We start from the raw sequence: 18,631 nt of genomic DNA, 5'->3' as shown, positions 1-18,631 counted from the left end.
TACTCCACATCATGTGATTTTGCCACTCGGACGGCCCAAGCTCGTCTGACGGAAAGCGGGCGCAAAGGGATCTCTCAGCCAATGAAAACCCGTAGCATCTGCAGACAAAGCCAATTGGCGCCTCCTCTCAGTGGCTGGAAGGACCCGGTGTGGACGGTGCGGTATAGTCGGGGAAGGAGGCACTGGACCCAGACCCAAAAAGAAAGTCGCACCGGACGGGAAGCTTCTTCCCCAAAATCATCGACCTATCGAACGATACACGCACGAGCACTACATCATACAGCCGCTCTCTCCTCCCCCTCCCCTCCTCATCTCCTCCTCTCCGTTCTCCTCGTCACCATCTACCCCCTCTTCCACAGCGGCCACATCCTTTTCTTCATTTCTCGCATTCTTTCGCCTTTTCACACTATTTACGACTGCGGACACGACTGGTGCTGATCAAATCCCGACCCCGACAAAAACCGACGACTGAGTGGCCGAGCTTCCGGACGGAGCTTGAATTTCTTCTCTTTCTCATCGCTCGAAACAACAATATTTACACGTGCATTGAGTTGTCATCTCGAGGCTCTCAATGCCAACGCCTCTTTCATTCCGACGAACGTGAGCGCCTTCTCGCATCGAATCCCTAAGCCACGACGATTACTTCTTCAAGACACCCACCGAGCCGAATACTCCTAGACAACATGGTCCTCTCTCACACTACGAACCACACCTACTCCCACCCCTTCGCGACCGTGACACTCGCCTACTTCCTCCGCTACTCTTCACCCAAGCTCAACCCGTTCTCCACCCATGTCCTCAGCACCGACACCATCGACAGCCGCCTCGACCCGGTGACGGGCAGGCTGCACACCACCCGCATCCACCTGAAGAAGTCCCGTATGCCCGCGCCCGTCTTCAAGCTTCTTCCCACTTCCATCACGGGCGGCGGCTCCAGCGAGAAAGTGAGCTATGTTCTCGAGAACTCTGTCATCGACATGCGCGAGGGCTGGATGCGCACAGAGAGCAAGAATCTCAGCTTCATGAACGTGCTCTCCGTCGTCGAGAAGCAGGATTTCCGCCTTCCCGCTGAAGCAGCGGACGCGACCACCGATGTGACAACCACATTTGTCTACAAGTCGCGTCTCGGCGAGAGGCTGCGTGGCGGCAAGAAGGACCAGATGCCATCTGCCGTCGGGCAGCCGGAGCAAAAGGAGGGTCGCTGGATGCCCGGCTGGATGAGCGGACTCGGCGCGCGCGGCGTGCAACGCAGCATTGAGAGCATTGCCTCGAGCAAGACGCAGGACCAGATGGGCAAGAGCCGTGAAGGCATGCGCGTCGTCCTCGAGCGACTTCGGAAGAACGGCGTCGTGGGGGTGCTGGAGATGATGAGACGGGAACGCCAACTGGCTTGATGGACATACCCGGCTCGACGAATGCGCATCTCGGAACGTGGCCTGGACTGGAGGGGAGAGAGTGCCTATGTATACCATTCACGAAGGGGCCATTGACGACATTGCCTGGTCCGCGGGTCACGTTCCGATGTTGCTGTACCCCTATCACACCACTTGTTGTACATTATTTTATGACCATAGCGTGGCGTCTTTATGGCTTTTTATTGCAGTCAGGGAGGACACGGCAAAAATGGGCGACGGACACGGAAAATTATTGGACTCCTCTGTCATGCCGTCTCTGTATGACATCCCCTCTCTTGTATTTGGCACTGATGTAGTCAATCATGTAAAAACTTTGAATCTTTACCATCTGGTCCCCCTTGATATGTGCAAATATTTCTATGTCTCGACGAATGGCTTTACAAGAATGTACTTGGTGGTATGTAAGCTGTGAAAGCGATGGGGCATTCTAGCTCGGCATTGGCTACTTCTGCCAGTGTCATCCATCGGATGCAAAGCCGCGATCATCGTATTCAAGCATGCGGCCCCAGATCTTGACGATCTGCAAGACGGGTCGAGGTTGGGATGGTTACTATCCACGATGGGATTAAGGCCAACTGCGACCGATGCGATTTCCTGGAATTTTCATCAGTCGACATAGCGGCGGGCGGCGAGTTGAGTATCGATATACCGCTTGGTAGTGACTAAGGTGGTGCGAGTTGTTGGCAATCAGGGGGGACGGCAGACCTTCATAGGCACGCAAAGTGCGACTGTTTTTCAACAAGCAGCGTCCGTTGTAGTCAATGGCCGAGCAGTATGATCCTAGCTTTCATTAGCAGGATTGTATGTTGGCTCGCGGTCCTACATAATGCCATGGATAGCTTGTTTTTTGTCCTTTTTCTCCTGCGTATCCTGCTTCATATTCACTTTGATGGTCCTCATCGAGATCAAAGTTCGTTCCGGCTCTTCAACACATGACCCCTATCGACCTTGCTTTGATCATGTCTTCTTTACTCAACAAGTTTACACTATAGTACATTTCTACACAAGAGTTGTTTCCGCATCACTTTTGCGCCTTCTTCGCATCAGCGTTAGCAACCTCCTCATCAGCCATCATAGCCTCGATGTCCCCCGACACAAGCCAATCCCTGACCTCGTCGACAATCTTATCCAGCGACTCCCCGCCGGCAATCAAATCAGGCAAGTTATGCACATCGATACCCGCCCGGTGATCTGTCACCCGGTCCTGGTTGTAGTTATACGTCCGGATCTTGTCCCCGCGCGTAATCTTATGCTTGGACAGCACAGAATTCCTCAACTGCGCGGCGGCCTCCTCTCGAGCCTCGCGCCGCTGCAGCGCAACGCGCGACCGGATCAGCTTCCACGCGTCGTCCCGGTTCCGCGACTGCGATCGCGAGTCCTGCATGCTGACGACCGTCCCCGTCGGAATATGCGTCATGCGGATCGCCGACTCGGTCTTGTTGACGTGCTGCCCGCCCGCGCCGCGCGCCCGCATCGTCTCGATCTTGACTTCCGAGGGGTCGATGAAGAAGTCGCTTTCCGGGTTGTTGATGTCCTCCATGTCGCCTCCCTCTCCCTGAAACGAAGGGAGGACCCAAACAGCCACGGCGCTCGTGTGTACGCGGCCTTTGCTCTCCGTCGCTGGGATGCGCTGGACGCGATGCATGCCCGCCTCGCCGCGGAAGAGGTCGTACGCGCCCGGGTCCTGGACCTCGATGACGGCTTCCTGGAGAGGGCTCTCGCCTGCCGCTGAGGAGGAATCGCCCGCTGCGTCGGCCATGTCATATTTTATGACCGTCATGCGCAGACCTTTCCGCGCGCAGTAGCCCTTGTACATTTTGAATAACGTGTCTGCGAAGAAGCGGCCCTCGAGACCGCCCGGCCCGGGGCGAACCTCGAGGAGGCAGGGCATGTGCGCGTAGGGATCCTTTGGCGTGAGCGAGGCGGAGAGCTTGCGCGAGAGGGAGCTGAGCTGGCCGTTTGTGGTCTGGAGTTCCTCGGCGGCCATTTCGCGGAGTTCTTTATCTTTGGAGAAGAGGAGGCCGTCGAGCTCGGCGATGGAGGATTGTGCCTTTTCCCATTCTCGGAGGGCGGTGACGACGCTGGAGAGCTCGCCTACGCGCCGGGCCGTTTTGGAGTCGTAGTCTTCTTCAAGGGTCGCGGCGAGGGCGTCGTGTTCTTTGGCGATGTTGCGGGCTCGTTGGAGGAGGGCTGGTGGGAGGGTTGCTGCTGCGTCTGGATTTGAGGATGTATTAGCTTGGAGGAGGGATCGCAAAGGGTCCAAGACCCAAGAGCTTACCGGAGCTAGCATGGCGGATGAATTGGGTCGCTCTGGGTTTGAGAAGCCCTCCCAGACAGCGACGGCACACCCATGGTGCCGCGAGCATACTCGGACAGCGAGGTGGAGTGGTGGGAGAGGAACTGGTTGGAATTGGGTGACTTTTTCGAGGTGGTGGTCAAAAAAAGTTTGGGATGTTCCTGTCCTGAGCTTCGGTACAAAGTCCCGCGCCAGTGACATCAATTCTCTTGCCCCAAAAAAAAAAAAAGGTGCATTAGGTAATACTCTGCATTTCATCTCATGAACAGCTCAACATGAATGTTTCTTCTCGCCCATATTCTCTCATCCTATTCACCTGATTTCTATCTTGATTCTCATTCAATCTTTTCTCACATTGGATTATGTGTTGGTGACTGGCCTTGTTCCAAGCTATCATCGCGTGGCGCCATCGCAGACCTTAGTTTCATCCCTACAACCAGCCTTTCTCATCTCACCCAGTTTACCCATTGGATGCGGACTACGCATAGTCGTTGAGTTGATAGCATTAACTTGTATTGTTTATGCTGTCCTTTGACTTTTGGCACCATGACACGTAGTATCCATAGCTGCAAGCCACTCACGCACCCGGCCCTTCTTCTCTTCGCTTGAGGGTTTCGCATACTGGTTCAACGGTTTCTGGACCACAGGGAGACCTGCCAGGACCCCTTCTCTCTCCAAGTAAGCTCGTTTGGCCTCCATCGGGAGGATCAAGTATATCTCATCCCACTTCGTCTTTCTGAAGCCTGCAAGAATGACCTGCAACCCGTCAGACACAAGCTTTTGCCCAAAATTGAGCTTGACGTCGGCTATAGCCTTTTCAATCGCGCGTTCTCGGAGTTCTCGGGGGTCCATCAAGACCCCTCTTGTTTCCAAGTAGGCTCGTTTGGCGTCCAACGGATATATCAGGTACATCGTACCCATCTCTGTTCTTTCGAATTCCGCTCGAATAAGTTCCAAGCCGTTGGGCAAAAGCTCGGCCCCAAAATGGTGCGCAACGTGGGTCAGTGCCTCCTGGATGGAGCGTTTTCGAGTATTCATGCTTTCCGCCGTGATGGCTTTCACAAAGGCCGCAAATTGTTCTAGGATAATGTTCCCTGCGTCCATGGCCTCATCCATCCTCTCCTGCGACGATCGGAAGCAGTCGACCGCATCTTGAGCCAGGCCGGGCGGTTGATGGCGGGTTTCTGTGCCAGTCTTGGTGAGGAGGCAGTCTTCACTTTCTTTCTCGCGCGTCCGTCTTCATCGTTGTCATCATCGGCTGGCATTCCCAGATTCCGTTTGGCGGAGTTGATAGACTTTTGTAGTATAGGGAGCTTTCTGAGATTGTCCTCGAAGCGTTGAGGCATGGCGCGTGTCGGCGCCGCCGACTCCCGCTCGCTCAAGAGTGGTATGCGACGTCTGCCCTTTGCGTCGTACTTGGTGTCGGGGTCCGATCCATAGTCATCTTCCGAGGAGTCCTCTTCGGTGAGGTACTCGCTGGACGATGTTGATCGGTCCATCACGTTCTCCAACTCAGCTTTCGCGACTACTGTAGCCAACTCGCACAAGCTTACAGCCTTGGCACAGAGAACCTTTCTGTTGAGCTCGTCATTATGGGCCTGGGCGTCTGCGATGAGTTTGTTGATCTTCTTCAAATCCGTTGCTGCTGGGTATTTGGACTCCATTGCTGTGTGTTTGCTCGAGCTGCTGTCTACCCAAGGAACCTATCAGGACTTACGAGTGAGAAGATCTGTGGCTGATTTAAGTGCGAATTTGCCTTCCCCTGACAGAACTCTGTATGAGCGAGAGACGAGTCGCGTGAACCTCGCCGAACGTTCACCGTGTTATGAAGCTGCCCAATCACAACCGTGAAATTGTATTATGTAAAACGTCATCCAATCTATTGATCTGCTCGATTGTTCCCGTTCCGCAAGATTGAGTTTACAGAGTTCACATATATCCTTGCGAGTGCGCCACTATTTCAACGGCTTTCGATGGGGGCTGAACGAGTTTCAACTTGTCATTCCCCGAGTTCGTCGGGTTTCTTCACCACCAACAATTTCTGCCCATGACTCTGCTTTCATCACGCGCCATCAATGTTTTTCTCTCCCTCTTCCAAAAAGGGGTCTCGTAAATCCATACATCCAAGCCGTGTTCATGCTCTCCGGTTTGGCCATCCAACGTCGAGGTATCCCTCCTCCTTCTAGCAGGGCACACCTATGCTTCCCAGGCATCGACTCGACGAGAAACGGTAAATCACCAAGCTTCTCGCTCGAGTCACCCCGAGCCGGGCAGCATAATGGCGATGAACCAAGCCTATGCAGTTTAGTATGAACCCAGGTTATGACATGATAAACTTATTACATCCATGCCAAGGAATCGACATAGCTACGCAACAAAGCTGAGCCACATCCTATTTCCGAGTCAAGCAAGCTCAGGCCTTAATTTTAACCTACCGACAACCTTCCGAATATCTGCCTCGTATGGCTTAAATGGGTTTTTTGTTTACGAAAACATCTTTGTCTACTACACCAAGTTTCACTTCCGGATACCGGCCTCCCTCGTTGTCAGAATGTTTGAGCTGTAACCACTCTACCCTACCTATCAAGGTGTTTCTAGGCCTCAGCACCCGCTAATTCCCGAGCATCGTTCTCTATTCGTTTCCCGAACGTGGCTGGCGAAACAAAAAGCTAGCTTGCATCGCGGGTCCATGCTGACTTAATACATACCGGTCACGGCACGATGATCCGGCCTTGGTGGGGATACCTGTTTCCTCAACTCAAGGACCAAGGTCATCGACTCATTAGCCAACCGGCTTTATCTGCAGTCTAAGTGCTGTTTTGACTTCGGTCAAGATAATCCTATTCAGCATGAGCCTAATCCTTTTGCAACGGGGCACAGGGGTGTTACAGCGTCCGTAATTCTGAGACCACGCATTGTTTTCTCAATGTGAATGCCACTCGGATCTGGGATTACAGTGATAGTGGTAGCTTCGACTTTGATTCTCGGTAAATTCTCAAGATAGCCTGCTATTTCTGGATATAGTACTGATCAAACCCATTACTGGAACATTATATGGTAGTCCAAGAGAACTAACATATTACAAGATTACTTCAACTTGTAAGTCGTATGATCAATCACCACCTTAGGGATGCTATAATTTCAGGTAGTTCGTGTTCGGCTTCGTGGGGCTTCTCGAAGACAACATCGGCTAGATGTCGGGCATTTTCAACGGCTGAATCCTTCCCGCAGACTATCTTCCCGATGCTCTAATTAGTGTTGGGGATCAAACAAGGCTATTAACCACTCAAATTGTCGAATAGCATCACAACTCCCGTATATGCGGAATTCCCTCTGAGGATTATTCGGTCCATGCTCTTCTCAGTAAGCGTAGGCAGAAGCGACGCTAAAAGTGGCTTGACCAGAGTCAGGTGGATATTGAGATGCTCGTATTCAATCCAGGGCTGAAAGTTCACCCTCCAATGACGCAGCCCTAGTGAGTGAAGATCATCCCTTCAACTAGGGATTTAAGAACTCAGCTTAATCCTCCCTAGGTAAGTCCCAGAAGCAGTCTATAAACCATATTCAGCCTTACAATTACGCATTCGTTCCTCACGAGCTTCAACGGTTTCTAGTTCCGACGCTATACTTTCGCTAAACATCAAAATGAAGTGCTCTACCATCATCGGCGCCTCCTCACTGGCCCTTGTGTCAGCAGGAAACTGCAGTCTCCCCCAAATCAACCTAGGCCACTTCTCCTTCCCTCACACCAACATGTTCGTTGCCTGGTCGCCCTACACGCCGACCACAATCCAAGAGCTCGACGACGTCTGCGTAGCGGCGGGCGCCATCAAAGGCACGGCCACGTGGACCGCCGTCCGCACTGCGAGCACTTACACCTCGGGCCCCATCTGCGGCAACCCCTTCAACATCACAAGCGACGAGACGGGCGTCACGTACCGCAACCTCGAATTGGCTTGCAGCGACGACAATAGTGAAGGACAGGCGACGCAGGTCACTGCTATCGTGGACGCAACGTCGCAGACGACTGTCCAGACCTGCACGCCTGTGTTGGTGGATGGTCAGCCGTTCCGGCTTGGGGATGGCTGCTCCAACTATCATGGCAGCTCTTTGTCTTTCGACTTTGCTTGCTCTTCATAAAGCTGTAGAGAGTAGCTTCTGGCTTGGCTACTGGGATTCAGATTCAATTACATGCATTAATGGGTAATGTTTGAGTTCAACCTGTCGAATGCAAACCGCTGCTTCTCAATGTGGCATGGGGCTTCCAACCTCGCATAACAACCTAGATCTCTACTCATGCAAGAAAACAATCAAGTCTATCACAGAGGTGTATCAAGTAAAATCTTGATGTTCTGAGAATCTATCCCTAGGTGATATGTACCAAACATAGAATATCAAGTTGGAGGGCAACTCATTGTCGACCCACTTTATTCCTTGTCCAGTTAGGGTATGTTAGCCAAAGCTTGTCACTTCACTCGAGTTCCCGTACATGTAGCTAATGGTCGCCTAGTAAAATGCTCAATAAGGCACGATAAGCTGTCATTCCCTTATTCATGTGCGCACACTTGACAAACCCTTGACTTCCTACCGAAGACACTCATTGAGCATCATTGGAACAACCATGTGGAGTCCCTTGCAGGTATCCGTAGGCCCTGTTACTCTAGGTAGTTTAGCGAGCGCCATGTGGCAGAACTTACACGTTTTAGGGCGGCTCGCCGCGTTTAGTTGAGGAAGCCAAAACTTCTTGGCACCATGAACCCCAATTTCGCAGCGCCCTTCCACTGACATCCGTCCTCCACATTTTGCCGGTCTTAACCTGCCTCTTCGGCTCGACCAGTCGTGATACCAACTCAATTCGTCAGAACTTGGCGGAGCTTGCAGCTCAACTAACGAAGCGTTGGATAAATTGAGGTTGAGTCTGGAGGCGAGAGGACTAGTGTCCATTGTCTGCCCCAGCTTGACAAACCCCACCCCCACGAGCCTCGATCCAAGGGCGTGACAAGATGTCTGGAAACTCGCATTGTCGGATGAGTCAAATCAGGTCATCAATCTCAACTTATATATAAATCGCATCTAGGCTTTAATCATACTCATCCGCCCTCAAGTAATACCCACCCTCCATCAAACGACATCCTTTTCTACTTCGACTATCCGCAAACCTTTCAAACAGATCCCCCGCCGAGACACTCGCAATGGGTTACGTCCTTTATGTCGCCAACAAGCGCTACTCCAGCTGGTCTATGAGACCCTGGGTCCTCCTCAAAGCCCTCAACATCCCCTTCGAAGAATGCCTCCAGACCTTCGTCGCCGGCCTTCGCCAACCCGCCTTCCTCAGCTTCTCTCCTACAGGAAAAGTCCCCACTCTCCAAGATGGCGACACCACCGTATGGGACTCCCTCGCCATCGTCGAGTACATTGCCGAAGACCACCCGGCTGCCTGGCCGCAAGACAAGGTCGCCCGCGCCTATGCCCGCAGCGCCGCCGCCGAGATGCACACCGGCTTCGAGGCCCTCCGAGACCAATGCTCCATGAACGTGGCGTTACGTATCGACCTCGGCGGGCCGCCCGATGCAGCATTGCAGCGCGACCTTGACAGGCTTGAGCAGCTCTGGGTCGGAGGTCTGACGCGTTTCGGCGGGCCGTACCTCGCGGGCGGGGAGTTTAGCGCCGCGGACGCCTTCTTTGCACCCGTTGCGACGAGGATTCAGACGTTTGGGTTGAAGGTTTCGCAGCCTGCGATGAAGTATGTGCAGACGTTGTTAGAGCATCCTGCTGTGAATCAGTGGGTTGTGGAGGGTATTGCTGAGACGGCCAGGGAGCCGTACCATGAGAAGGACGTATTGAGAGGACGAAAGTTATTGAAGGACTTGACTCAGCCTCAATGATCACTTGTTGGAAATGGCAATGATGATTTGGGGTACTGATTACGTAGCGCCAAGGCGATTATTCGAACAAATAATACTAGGTCTGTCTCTACGGCTTTTGGGTCTCTTGGGACATCCCTCGTTCAAGGACTTATCTGCAAATGAAGGCCTCACTTGAAGCTGTTTCTTCGTCGAACGGGTAGTGGACGAGATTGAGTCAGCGTGAGATTTCACGTTGCCTGCGGATTTGTCACTCCACTTGCACCGGCTGACCCCTTCATGAACTAGTCGAACCTGCTTCTTCCAACGTATGGCTGGCGCTTCAGTGCTTTCGTCAAGTTGAGAGAATGTGAAGGGGACACAGACTGCCTGACACGTTTCAAGACTAGCCCAAAGATCGGCATCTTGAGAGTACATAGGTAGACTATCAGCCTATGAATATGAATAGATACAGAGAAGTTATAAGTGTTTAGACTTGTCGGCCACCATCTTGATGTTGCGAAATGTTAAGCATATCACACTTAACATGACATCAAGGCCTACTTTAGTTAGGGTTGCAGTAGAAGCAACCCATGTTGTTGTCAATACCACTGGCCAAATTACCGCCTGGGTATCTGAAGATCTGGTGAGAGCCCTTCGTGGCGTCACAACCGCTTCCAGCTCTACAGCATCGTTAGCTTCGTACATCCAAGACACAGAAGATCAAGAAGACTGTTAAAGAGGTTACATACTGGTAAAAATCGCACCAGCCTCCACTGTCCGGGCCAACCGAGCTAATACGGGAGACCCAGTAGGAGTCAGGGTAGATGCCGACGCTGATGGGGTAGCAGCCGTAGTAACAGGAGCCGCTGAAGTTCTGCCCGTCGCACATGTATACGCCCTCGCAGATGCGCTTGTTGAGGCTGCGGGCGGCGTTGGAACCGTCGGACTTGAGCTTGGCTACCTCGCTCTTCAGCTCTTCGTAGGGGAGGGGACCGGCGAGGACGTAGGAGTTGGCGTCCTCTGGGACGGGGCTGGGGGCGGCGGCCACGAGGGTGGCCGAGACTAGGGCGAGGAGAGAAAGAACGCGCATGCTGGCGGTTTTGATGGTTTATTTAAGAAGGGTAAAGAGGCGAGGTTGCTGAGATGGCTTGTCTTGTGTGAGGAGTGGCGAGGAGAGTTGAAGTCGACGGGTAGGTAGTCTGCCTTATATACCTAGGCTCAGAGATGGCTATTGTGGGAAAGCCACACGGATACCACTAGCGAGGCAATAAACGGCGTCTAGCTGCCCGGAAAGATATGGAGTTCTCAGCCCATCCGTGGTTGTCACTCATGACAAAGACTAAAGAACGGAATACTCAGCTCGGGATGGGTATCGCAAGAGGAAGCTACGTCAACTTGCAAGGTGATGACCTTCAACTCAACTCCGAAGCATCCACGAAGGATTGCGCGAGGCCACAATGTTGATGGAGCATTGCTGGTGGATGACGAGGATGTTCAAAGACCATGGCCTAAGTTGTGGGCATTGCAACATCGCGCGTGCCCCGTTGTGCTGCTTCTATTCGGGAAAGTCGGATAAGGTCTAAGATGATTGGATCTGGCAACAATTCACATGCGATAGAACGATCAAGCTTCACGGGGATACGTCGCATTCATCGCCTCATAGGGATGAGACCGACAAGGATGACTATAGAGGATGCCTAGACTTCATCTCATAAGAGTCCCAGAACATCACCTCCTAGTCTCTAGAACCAGGCCAAGACGATGTTGATAGGCTCGAGCATCGGATCCATAGGAAAGGTCCAGAGACGGGCCGCTGGCGGTGAAAGTTACACCATCCACACGTGATCAGGTGTTCGAATCGAAAGGACAGAAATAGCTTTGATGATCCGGTAGGATTGGATTCGACGTAGATGTGGCATGGGAGCATTGTAGGCTAGGAGTAGAAGAGAAGGTCCAGTTGGAGGGCAGATGAACTAGAGACTAGGCAGCGAGAATTTGTCCAGCCTAAAGCGGTAATACCGTTACATTCAATGAACCTGGCTAGAACTACCCAGAATAGGGAGTGTCAGCGGGAACCTGTGCCGTCGACGGCAGTCCTTTGGCGTTGACAAGTCTGCAATTGCAGTCGTTATTCTGGAAACCATAGGTTCAACCTGGTTGGCGAGCAATTAGTGCCATTACCCACCGCAGGTGATAGAGGCGGGTCAGCGGGAGCTGCCTATCCGCAGTAACCATGTCGAAACATGCCACGGAGATCATGTCCGTCGATTGCAGTCTTCACGCTAGCGATGATCCAAACCCAACACATGAAAGGCTTATCTTGGGATACCAGGGTCATTAAGATACAGCCGGGAGAGTGCAAAGCTCAAAGATGCTGCCATCGCTGCGATGGCACTGGGGAATGGCTCTTTGAAGAACAGCAGTGTCCGAGACCCCTTGGCCCAAGACGACGCAGAGCTCGCATGAATGGAAGTCCTTCATCAAGTATGAATATACTTGCCGGACGTTGATATGGAAAGGTGAATGAGTTGGGTATACGAATGCTGTATGCGGCAAGGTGGTTGTGCGGGTGAGACTCTCGCTCGGCTTCGCATAGCTTGCAGGATTCGAATCCTGACGTTCGCTTCTGCGGTAAGCGACGTGAGCTTGCCAAGGGGGACCCTGAGCCAGAAGGAGATTGCCGTTGCGGCGGGTTGTGCTGAGGAGCCTGGCCATGTAACGGCCGTAGACCAAGGATTCAGAAAACAATTCTAGAACCTTTCGAGAGAAGTAAGGTCTGGAGAGCTGAAAGTCTGAAGATTCACAGACGCAATGGAGAAGGGCCAGCTTAGCCCAACCAATGATGCCGTACTCTGTACGGAGCAGGCGTCGTACAGAATGTCATTTTGTCATGTATATGTGAGGAGCGTATACTTGCGCTTGTTGTGAGAAGTGCGTCAAATGCTTTGCTCGCGGCTTCCCAGCAGCAGGATCTGGGATGGAATATTTTCGCTCGTGAAGAGGGGGGAACCCTCATTCGAGAAGTCTCAGAGCTTCAAGAACAATGAATGTGCAGCTTCTGGCATCGATCAAAAATCGCATCAGCCCTGATGGTCTAGCGGTATGATTCTCCCTTAGGGTCTTCTCGACACGTCTGGGAGAGGTCCCAGGTTCGAATCCTGGTTAGGGCCCAGTTCTTTTGCTTTTGCCCTCAAATGCCCTCGATCCGGTCAGACAGGATCATGAACTTTCTATTTTTCAGTTTTGGCACGGAAAAAGAGTTCGGTGATGGTTGTGTGGAAGATACAGGCCCACTACACGCGGAGCTCAATAGGTGTATTGGTGAGAGCAGAAGCAACGCGAATCAGGTTCAATCAGCCCACCTTACTTCACGACTAAATTTTTAGTTGTAGGATGAAGCGACTTCATGTAAGTGAGAGGGATACTGGATATGTTCTCTCGGGCGCAGGTAGCGTTCCGGTTCAGGATTGCTTAGAGCACATGCTGTTGGTACTTGTGTTTTTGGTCTCATAATTGTGCAAGTGAGATATGTTGAAACCAACGGGCGGCTTGCGGACGAATAAGCAAGGCGCACTCCATTCCGGAGGCCAACCATGAGGAGGCGTCGGGCAAATTGAAGATGAGTTGACTGTTTATTCGGTGGTGCAATGGCAATAAACAGCGGCGAGGCCTATTCTCTCGGCCATCTGGGGGAAAACAGATGAAGAACAAACATACCGTCACTCCCTCCCTCTCTCTCTCTTCCACACAGCGATTTTCTTTGGCTCTAATCCTCAAATTCCACCTTCTCTCAAACGATTACATTCACAAACAGCACCAAGATGGAGTGCGATAAGAAGGACAGTTGCGGTCTCCTCGCCCGCTGCCTCCCGCAGTTCCAGTCGAGCCCGAAGGCAGCCACGTCGGACAAGCACACGAGCATCATCAAAGACCAACCCCTTCGTTCTGCCCAGAACGCCGCTTCCGAATTCATCAACATCCTTCGCACTGCCGAAAAGGGAGGCAAATACCTCGAGCGCCGCCTCAGAAACATCGTGACGGTCAACTCCTGGACCGAGGAGCTCGCCAAGTACATCCTCTCCGGCGTCGAAGGCCTCGTCCGCCACCGCGACACTATCGGCCAAGTTGTGAGGGAGACTGTAGACAAGTCAGCCGAAGCCGCTGAGAGCGTGTTCGAGTTTGCCAAAGAGCATCCTGTCTTTATGACTATTATCGCTATTGGCGTGTTGGTCATTATCGCTCCCTGGGTGATTGAGGCGCTTGGCTTCGGCGAACTTGGGCCGATTGCTGGTAAGTATCTTTGTCAATACTCTCAATTCGTTTCCGAGATCAAATTCTCACAAATGTCAATATAGATACCTTTGCCTCGTGGTGGCAGGCGCGATATGCCGGATACGTTCCCAAGGGATCTCTCTTCTCCTTCTTCCAACGCCTGGGAATGACTTGGAAATGACTCCTTGTGTTACTTGGAAAAGGGTTTCGAGTGCGAGCCAAGCTTTAGCGCTCTCAGCTGGACTTATTCAAGGATAATGGAAAGAACAAGGTATCGCAAGATGCCGCTGAACAAGGATAATTAATTCAAAGCCAACTCTTGGTAGACCGACGGTCAAGATCCTAGATGAATCTCGTCGCCCCGCAATCTACTTCAATGTGACTACTCGCTTTATCGCGCTTGTATATCCCGCATCGTCAGCGATTGCGACCTGGCCAAGTCTCTTTCAAACGGCTGACGGCCGACGGCCCAGCAATCATATTATGTCCCTTCCTCGACCTGGTGTATCATAATCAAGATGGTATAAGTCACATTGTTCGGCCTTCCCAATCCTCCCTGTTGCAAGACCTGCCAACGCGATAATCATCTTGTCTTCTTGAACTTCAATATCCCGATCTATGCAACCCATTCCCTTCCTGAGGAGAAGGATGTCTCATCAAGGAGGCTATCGTCCTTCACCGGAAAGGCAAGCGGCAATCCTTGGAGATGGCGAAGAGTTTGGCAGTGTCCAATCGGGGAGTGGTTTTAAAGCAATAGCGAGGTAAAGTATAACCAACCGTTCTTCACAGGGAGCACCTCGCAGTCCTGAAGTATATGCAAAAGTATTGTATCATTGTCAAGTTTTCCCTGACCCTCAAAACGCCCGAAAAGTCATCCCACGGGGAATCATAAGACACAGAGAGCAAAGCTATCTATTACAAAGCCCACCCTTCTTATGCCTCCTCCGCCGAAATGCCCGTAAACGCCTCCTTTTCAACACCTTCCCCGGCCTCGTTGTCCGTCACGGGCTCCGTCGTCTTCCAAACATCGTTCTTCAACGCCTTGTCCTCCTCATCCTCAACCTCGCCAAACTTGGTAACGCTGAACTCGGGCATACGACGCCGTTCCTTGGAAAGGATACCGCCGCTCTTACCGGCTCTACGTCTACGCTCCTGCTCTGCGTCGGCCTGAACAGCCGCCTTCTCGCCCGCGGCGTCGAGCATCGTGCCCTCCAGACTGAGGTACCCGTGGTCGCCGCTGACTCCGACGTCGAACGCCCTGATGCGGAAGCGCACGCGGCCCTTGACCTTGTCCCCGGCGCCGTCGACCCAGAAGCCCGTGGTATGGATCTGGCGCACGGCGCCGTGCTCGTCCTCGGCGGCGGCGTCGGTGTTATCAACGTCAAAGGGGTCGGCGACGTAGGAAGCGGCCTCGGCGGAGCCGGCATGGATCCAGCGCCATTCGGGGGGAAGACGGCTGGACTCGATGCTGGCGTTGAACTTGCCCCAGCAGACGACGCCGACGTGGCCCTCGTTTTCAAGGTTGATGCTGCCTTCCATCCAAGCGCCGCGGCGAGGGAGAAAGAGGTCGACGTCGACGGTCACGTAGCCGAAACCGACGGCGTACTCGTCGACGGAGGTGAGGTCGCAGTGCTCCGAGTCGCTGGTGGCGGCGTAACGACGGCCGGGCTGCTCCGAGACGGCAACGTTGCGGAAGGCGAGGAGGACGCCCTTGAGGTGCGGGACGTAGCGGTTCACGAGGGGCTCGAGGTGCTGCGTCGCGGCGGCGGTGCATGGCGTATCCCAGCCTATGGGGTAGATGGGGAGGTATAGCGAGACGGTCTGGGTGTAAAAGGGGAACTGGGGCTTGGAAAGCGCGTCGGGGGGTTGGTGGACTCGGCCTGTTGATTTTGTCTTTGTGGGGGAGTCGACGTTCATGGCGTCGGCGTCGGCAACGGGTTCGGGGGACGCTGCCTTGTTGCTCTTCTTCTCCTTCCCTTCGCTCGCTGGCGGCTCTGCGGTATCCTCGAGGGCTTCCTCGGTGGCATTTTGTTCTGACTTGCGCTTCTTCTTTTTGTCCTTCTTCAACTTGCGCTCGGCGTCCGAGCCGTCTTGTTCGGCCTCGCCTACTGACTTTCTGTGCTTGTCCTTCTTGGACTTCTTCTTCTCGGATGATGGCTCGCCATTGGTGTTGCTCGTTGCCAGGGCATCCATTGAGAGTTCCTGGGAAGCCTGAGGAGATTGTTCGTCGTCATCATTGGCATCGCCCTTGGTCACTCCGAGGCTCTTTGTGCGCTTGTGCTTGCGCTCCTCGGCAGCATCGTCGCCCTCTTCGCGCAAGCGCTTCTTCTCCTTCTTGTCCTTTTTGATCTTCTTGTCGGACCTGTGCCCATTGGTCGCTGGTGAGTCGGTAGACGCCATGGTTGCGGATTGGAGGGTTGCCCGGTGCTTCGTCGTCGTGGGTGGTAGTGGTGGTGGTCGTCGTCGAATCTCGCCCGGCGGGTCGCGAGGTAGCTGCGTTCCCGACTATCGAACCAAAAAAAAAAGTTGAAATCAAAAAAATTTCTAGGGAATCTTGACCGATCGGTGGTGGGGTCCCCCGTCTCCCGCGTGTGGGTCCGTCGCCCTCTCAGAAAACACCGTGCCGACAGGGATGGTCTGGTGGGGCCTGGAGAGTACGTACCCGGCCCGGAGTCGGGGATCTCTCTCTGGCTTCTATGGCGTGCCTCATCCGAACATTTTGCTTCCAGCTGAATCCGGGAGCACAAGAGAAAGAGTTTCATTTTATCGGAGGTCGGAGTCAAGATGGTCGCTTGTAATGGAGAAGCCCGGTCTAAAAGGCCGCTTACTTTCGGCTTCTTCACAGCTTGTTCACTCCCTTGGGGATTGCGAGTGGGCGAGATGAACGGCGTGGGGCTCGACGGTTCTCGCATCCGTTCCCCTCATTGCTTCCCCAATGCCCCTCCATCTCATAAGCGCACCTTGAGATGGCGTCAGACTCGAGGGGTCGAAGCACAGCTTGCATGTGTCTAGTAGTTTCAGCGGGGTGAACGATTGAGCCGTTATCGCTCTGTGTTTTGTAATGCACTTGAAGCTATAAGAACCGGGTATCCGGCCACAGCCAGTCAATACGAACGATTTAGAGAATCTTTACAACTATCTCACATCTTCTACGCTAACAAACTCTAATATCCATAACACGATATCATGGCTATCTTCAAACCATCCAAGATTCTCGTATTTGGCGGGACTGGCCAGATTGGTGTTTTCATCACCGCAGCATTGTTAGATGCCAGCCCCTCTTTTGATCAAATCACCCTCTTCACATCGCCGACAACAGTAGAAAGGAAAGCAGGCTTGCTCGATGGGTGGAAGAAGAAGGGGCTCAAAGTCATCGCTGGCGATGTCGACGACACGGAGCAAATCAAGGCGGCCTACGAGGATGCCGATACCGTTATATCCACACTCGGCAGAAACGTGATTGAGAAGCAAATTGATCTCATCAAGCTGGCCGAGGAGACAGACTCTGTCAAGTGGTTTTTCCCCTCCGAGTACGGCACGGATATCGAATACGGTCCCAAGAGCCCCAATGAGAAGCCTCACCAGGCCAAGCTCAAGGTGCGCAAGTACATCCGTGAGAACGTCAAGAGACTCAAGTACACGTACTTGGTAACGGGTCCTTATGTCGACATGTTCTTGACTCTGCCATCGATTGCGCAAGAGGCCGGTGGGTTTGATACAGCAGCCCGGAAGGCGGTGTTGATTGAAGACGGTGAAGGAAAGACTGGCTTGATCACCATGAAAGAGTAAGTTCCCATTTTCATACCACGACTACGTTACGCAATACTCATATGAATCGTCAAAAGTGTCGGCACGACGTTGGTGGCATCCCTTCGTCACCCAGAGGCATCCTTCAACCGAGCTCTGAAAGTACAGTCCTTCGTTGCGACCGGCAAGGAAATTGTGGCCGAGTATGAGAAGCAGACTGGAGACAAATGGGAAATTGTCTACTCGTCGCTGGAGACGTTGAAGAAGGCCGAGGAGAAGGCCTGGGCGGATGGCATCCCTTACGCCACTATCTTCACGCTGCGACGCATCTGGGCTGAGGGCGGCACGTTGTACGAGAAGACGGACAACGAGAGGATCGGACTCGGACCAAACGATGTCGAGAGCTTAGAGGTGGCCGTCAAGAGATCATTGGGTAAGATTCAGTAGATTCGGAGCACGGGAGAGACTACAATTAATTATGAACTCATTCATTGAACAGGTTCTAAATCCAAACTGTGAAAACATAGAAGGGTTGTGTAATGGCAGACTGTTCACACCTAATTATCTATCACGTCAAGTAATTCGTACATAACTACTTCAGGATGACAATTTGACTCTCCTCCATCTACATAGAGGTTTACTAAACATTGCCTCATAAGCCCAATGTTGACATCCTTGGTATGCACTCATCGATCTCGAGGCATAACTTATGTGGTGAATAGCAGTGTGCAGCGAATGACAGCGCTAAGAAAGGCACGTACCTCACCTTAGTCACAGGTCGCGGCCCGCTCGCGGAACCTGGAACAGCCCGGCGTGCCAGGGACTGTGGCTGCTAGCGGCGCTGAAATGCGTAACAACGACGTGTGACAGGTGTGGCAGATGTGGCATGTGGGCAGCTTCCCCATGACCGCCGGCGACTTCCCCAGCTTTCCCAGCTTCGCTTGTCGTCCCGACTGGCCCCCTCTCTTGAGCGAGGCAGGTTCCTTGTCCTCATCTGCTTTACTTGCTCCAAACACAAACCTCTGTCCTCATCGATACAAGCCCGGGGCTCACTT

The 18,631-nt window shown here is 53.0% G+C and overlaps 9 protein-coding genes and 1 non-coding gene across 10 annotated transcripts; 6 read left to right on the top strand and 4 right to left on the bottom strand.

Moving 5' to 3' along the window:
* Positions 1-219: 219 nt before the first annotated feature.
* BDP55DRAFT_664782 (PRELI-like family-domain-containing protein) lies at positions 220-1,733 on the top strand. Its single transcript, XM_060574979.1, has one exon. The coding sequence runs from the start codon at positions 684-686 to the stop codon at positions 1,392-1,394; it is 711 nt and encodes a 236-aa protein (XP_060429172.1). The 5' UTR covers positions 220-683; the 3' UTR covers positions 1,395-1,733.
* Positions 1,734-2,159: 426 nt separating this feature from the next.
* Positions 2,160-3,877, bottom strand: BDP55DRAFT_664780 (peptide chain release factor 1). Its single transcript, XM_060574978.1, has 2 exons — positions 3,694-3,877; positions 2,160-3,629 (listed from the first exon to the last, which is right to left on the bottom strand). Exons 1-2 carry the CDS (start codon positions 3,779-3,781, stop codon positions 2,437-2,439), a joined length of 1,281 nt encoding a protein of 426 aa, XP_060429171.1. The 5' UTR covers positions 3,782-3,877; the 3' UTR covers positions 2,160-2,436.
* Positions 3,878-3,988: 111 nt separating this feature from the next.
* Positions 3,989-5,548, bottom strand: BDP55DRAFT_664779 (uncharacterized protein). The gene is made up of 2 exons (XM_060574977.1): positions 4,858-5,548; positions 3,989-4,828 (listed from the first exon to the last, which is right to left on the bottom strand). The coding sequence occupies exons 1-2, from the start codon at positions 5,373-5,375 to the stop codon at positions 4,231-4,233; spliced, it is 1,116 nt and encodes a 371-aa protein (XP_060429170.1). The 5' UTR covers positions 5,376-5,548; the 3' UTR covers positions 3,989-4,230.
* A 1,628-nt stretch (positions 5,549-7,176) lies between these two features.
* On the top strand, positions 7,177-8,239 carry BDP55DRAFT_664776 (uncharacterized protein). Its single transcript, XM_060574976.1, has one exon. It carries the CDS (start codon positions 7,357-7,359, stop codon positions 7,849-7,851), a length of 495 nt encoding a protein of 164 aa, XP_060429169.1. The 5' UTR covers positions 7,177-7,356; the 3' UTR covers positions 7,852-8,239.
* A 664-nt stretch (positions 8,240-8,903) lies between these two features.
* On the top strand, positions 8,904-9,596 carry BDP55DRAFT_552956 (glutathione S-transferase domain-containing protein; the record flags this gene model as incomplete). Its single annotated transcript, XM_060569254.1, has 1 exon — positions 8,904-9,596. The coding sequence occupies one exon, from the start codon at positions 8,904-8,906 to the stop codon at positions 9,594-9,596; it is 693 nt and encodes a 230-aa protein (XP_060429168.1).
* A 523-nt stretch (positions 9,597-10,119) lies between these two features.
* On the bottom strand, positions 10,120-10,647 carry BDP55DRAFT_632339 (uncharacterized protein; the record flags this gene model as incomplete). Its single annotated transcript, XM_060572410.1, has 2 exons — positions 10,120-10,237; positions 10,307-10,647. 2 exons carry the CDS (start codon positions 10,645-10,647, stop codon positions 10,120-10,122), a joined length of 459 nt encoding a protein of 152 aa, XP_060429167.1.
* Positions 10,648-12,640: 1,993 nt separating this feature from the next.
* On the top strand, positions 12,641-12,727 carry BDP55DRAFT_t188. Its single transcript has one exon. It is a non-coding gene; the product is annotated as a tRNA-Pro (tRNA).
* A 651-nt stretch (positions 12,728-13,378) lies between these two features.
* Positions 13,379-14,010, top strand: BDP55DRAFT_728951 (uncharacterized protein; the record flags this gene model as incomplete). Its single annotated transcript, XM_060579507.1, has 2 exons — positions 13,379-13,847; positions 13,913-14,010. The coding sequence occupies 2 exons, from the start codon at positions 13,379-13,381 to the stop codon at positions 14,008-14,010; spliced, it is 567 nt and encodes a 188-aa protein (XP_060429166.1).
* Positions 14,011-14,562: 552 nt separating this feature from the next.
* On the bottom strand, positions 14,563-16,341 carry BDP55DRAFT_664772 (uncharacterized protein). Its single transcript, XM_060574975.1, has one exon. The coding sequence runs from the start codon at positions 16,227-16,229 to the stop codon at positions 14,763-14,765; it is 1,467 nt and encodes a 488-aa protein (XP_060429165.1). The 5' UTR covers positions 16,230-16,341; the 3' UTR covers positions 14,563-14,762.
* A 674-nt stretch (positions 16,342-17,015) lies between these two features.
* Positions 17,016-18,023, top strand: BDP55DRAFT_728949 (NmrA-like family protein; the record flags this gene model as incomplete). The annotated part of the gene is made up of 2 exons (XM_060579506.1): positions 17,016-17,614; positions 17,675-18,023. 2 exons carry the CDS (start codon positions 17,016-17,018, stop codon positions 18,021-18,023), a joined length of 948 nt encoding a protein of 315 aa, XP_060429164.1.
* Between the last annotated feature and the right edge of the window lie 608 nt (positions 18,024-18,631).

The sequence above is a fragment of the Colletotrichum godetiae genome, assembly GCF_030913485.1.
Source record: "Colletotrichum godetiae strain CBS 193.32 chromosome Unknown BDP55scaffold_22, whole genome shotgun sequence".
NCBI classification, from domain to species: Eukaryota; Fungi; Ascomycota; class Sordariomycetes; order Glomerellales; family Glomerellaceae; genus Colletotrichum; species Colletotrichum godetiae.
The sequence above is the reverse complement of the archived record's forward strand: the minus strand, read 5'-3'. Positions and strand labels throughout refer to the sequence as shown.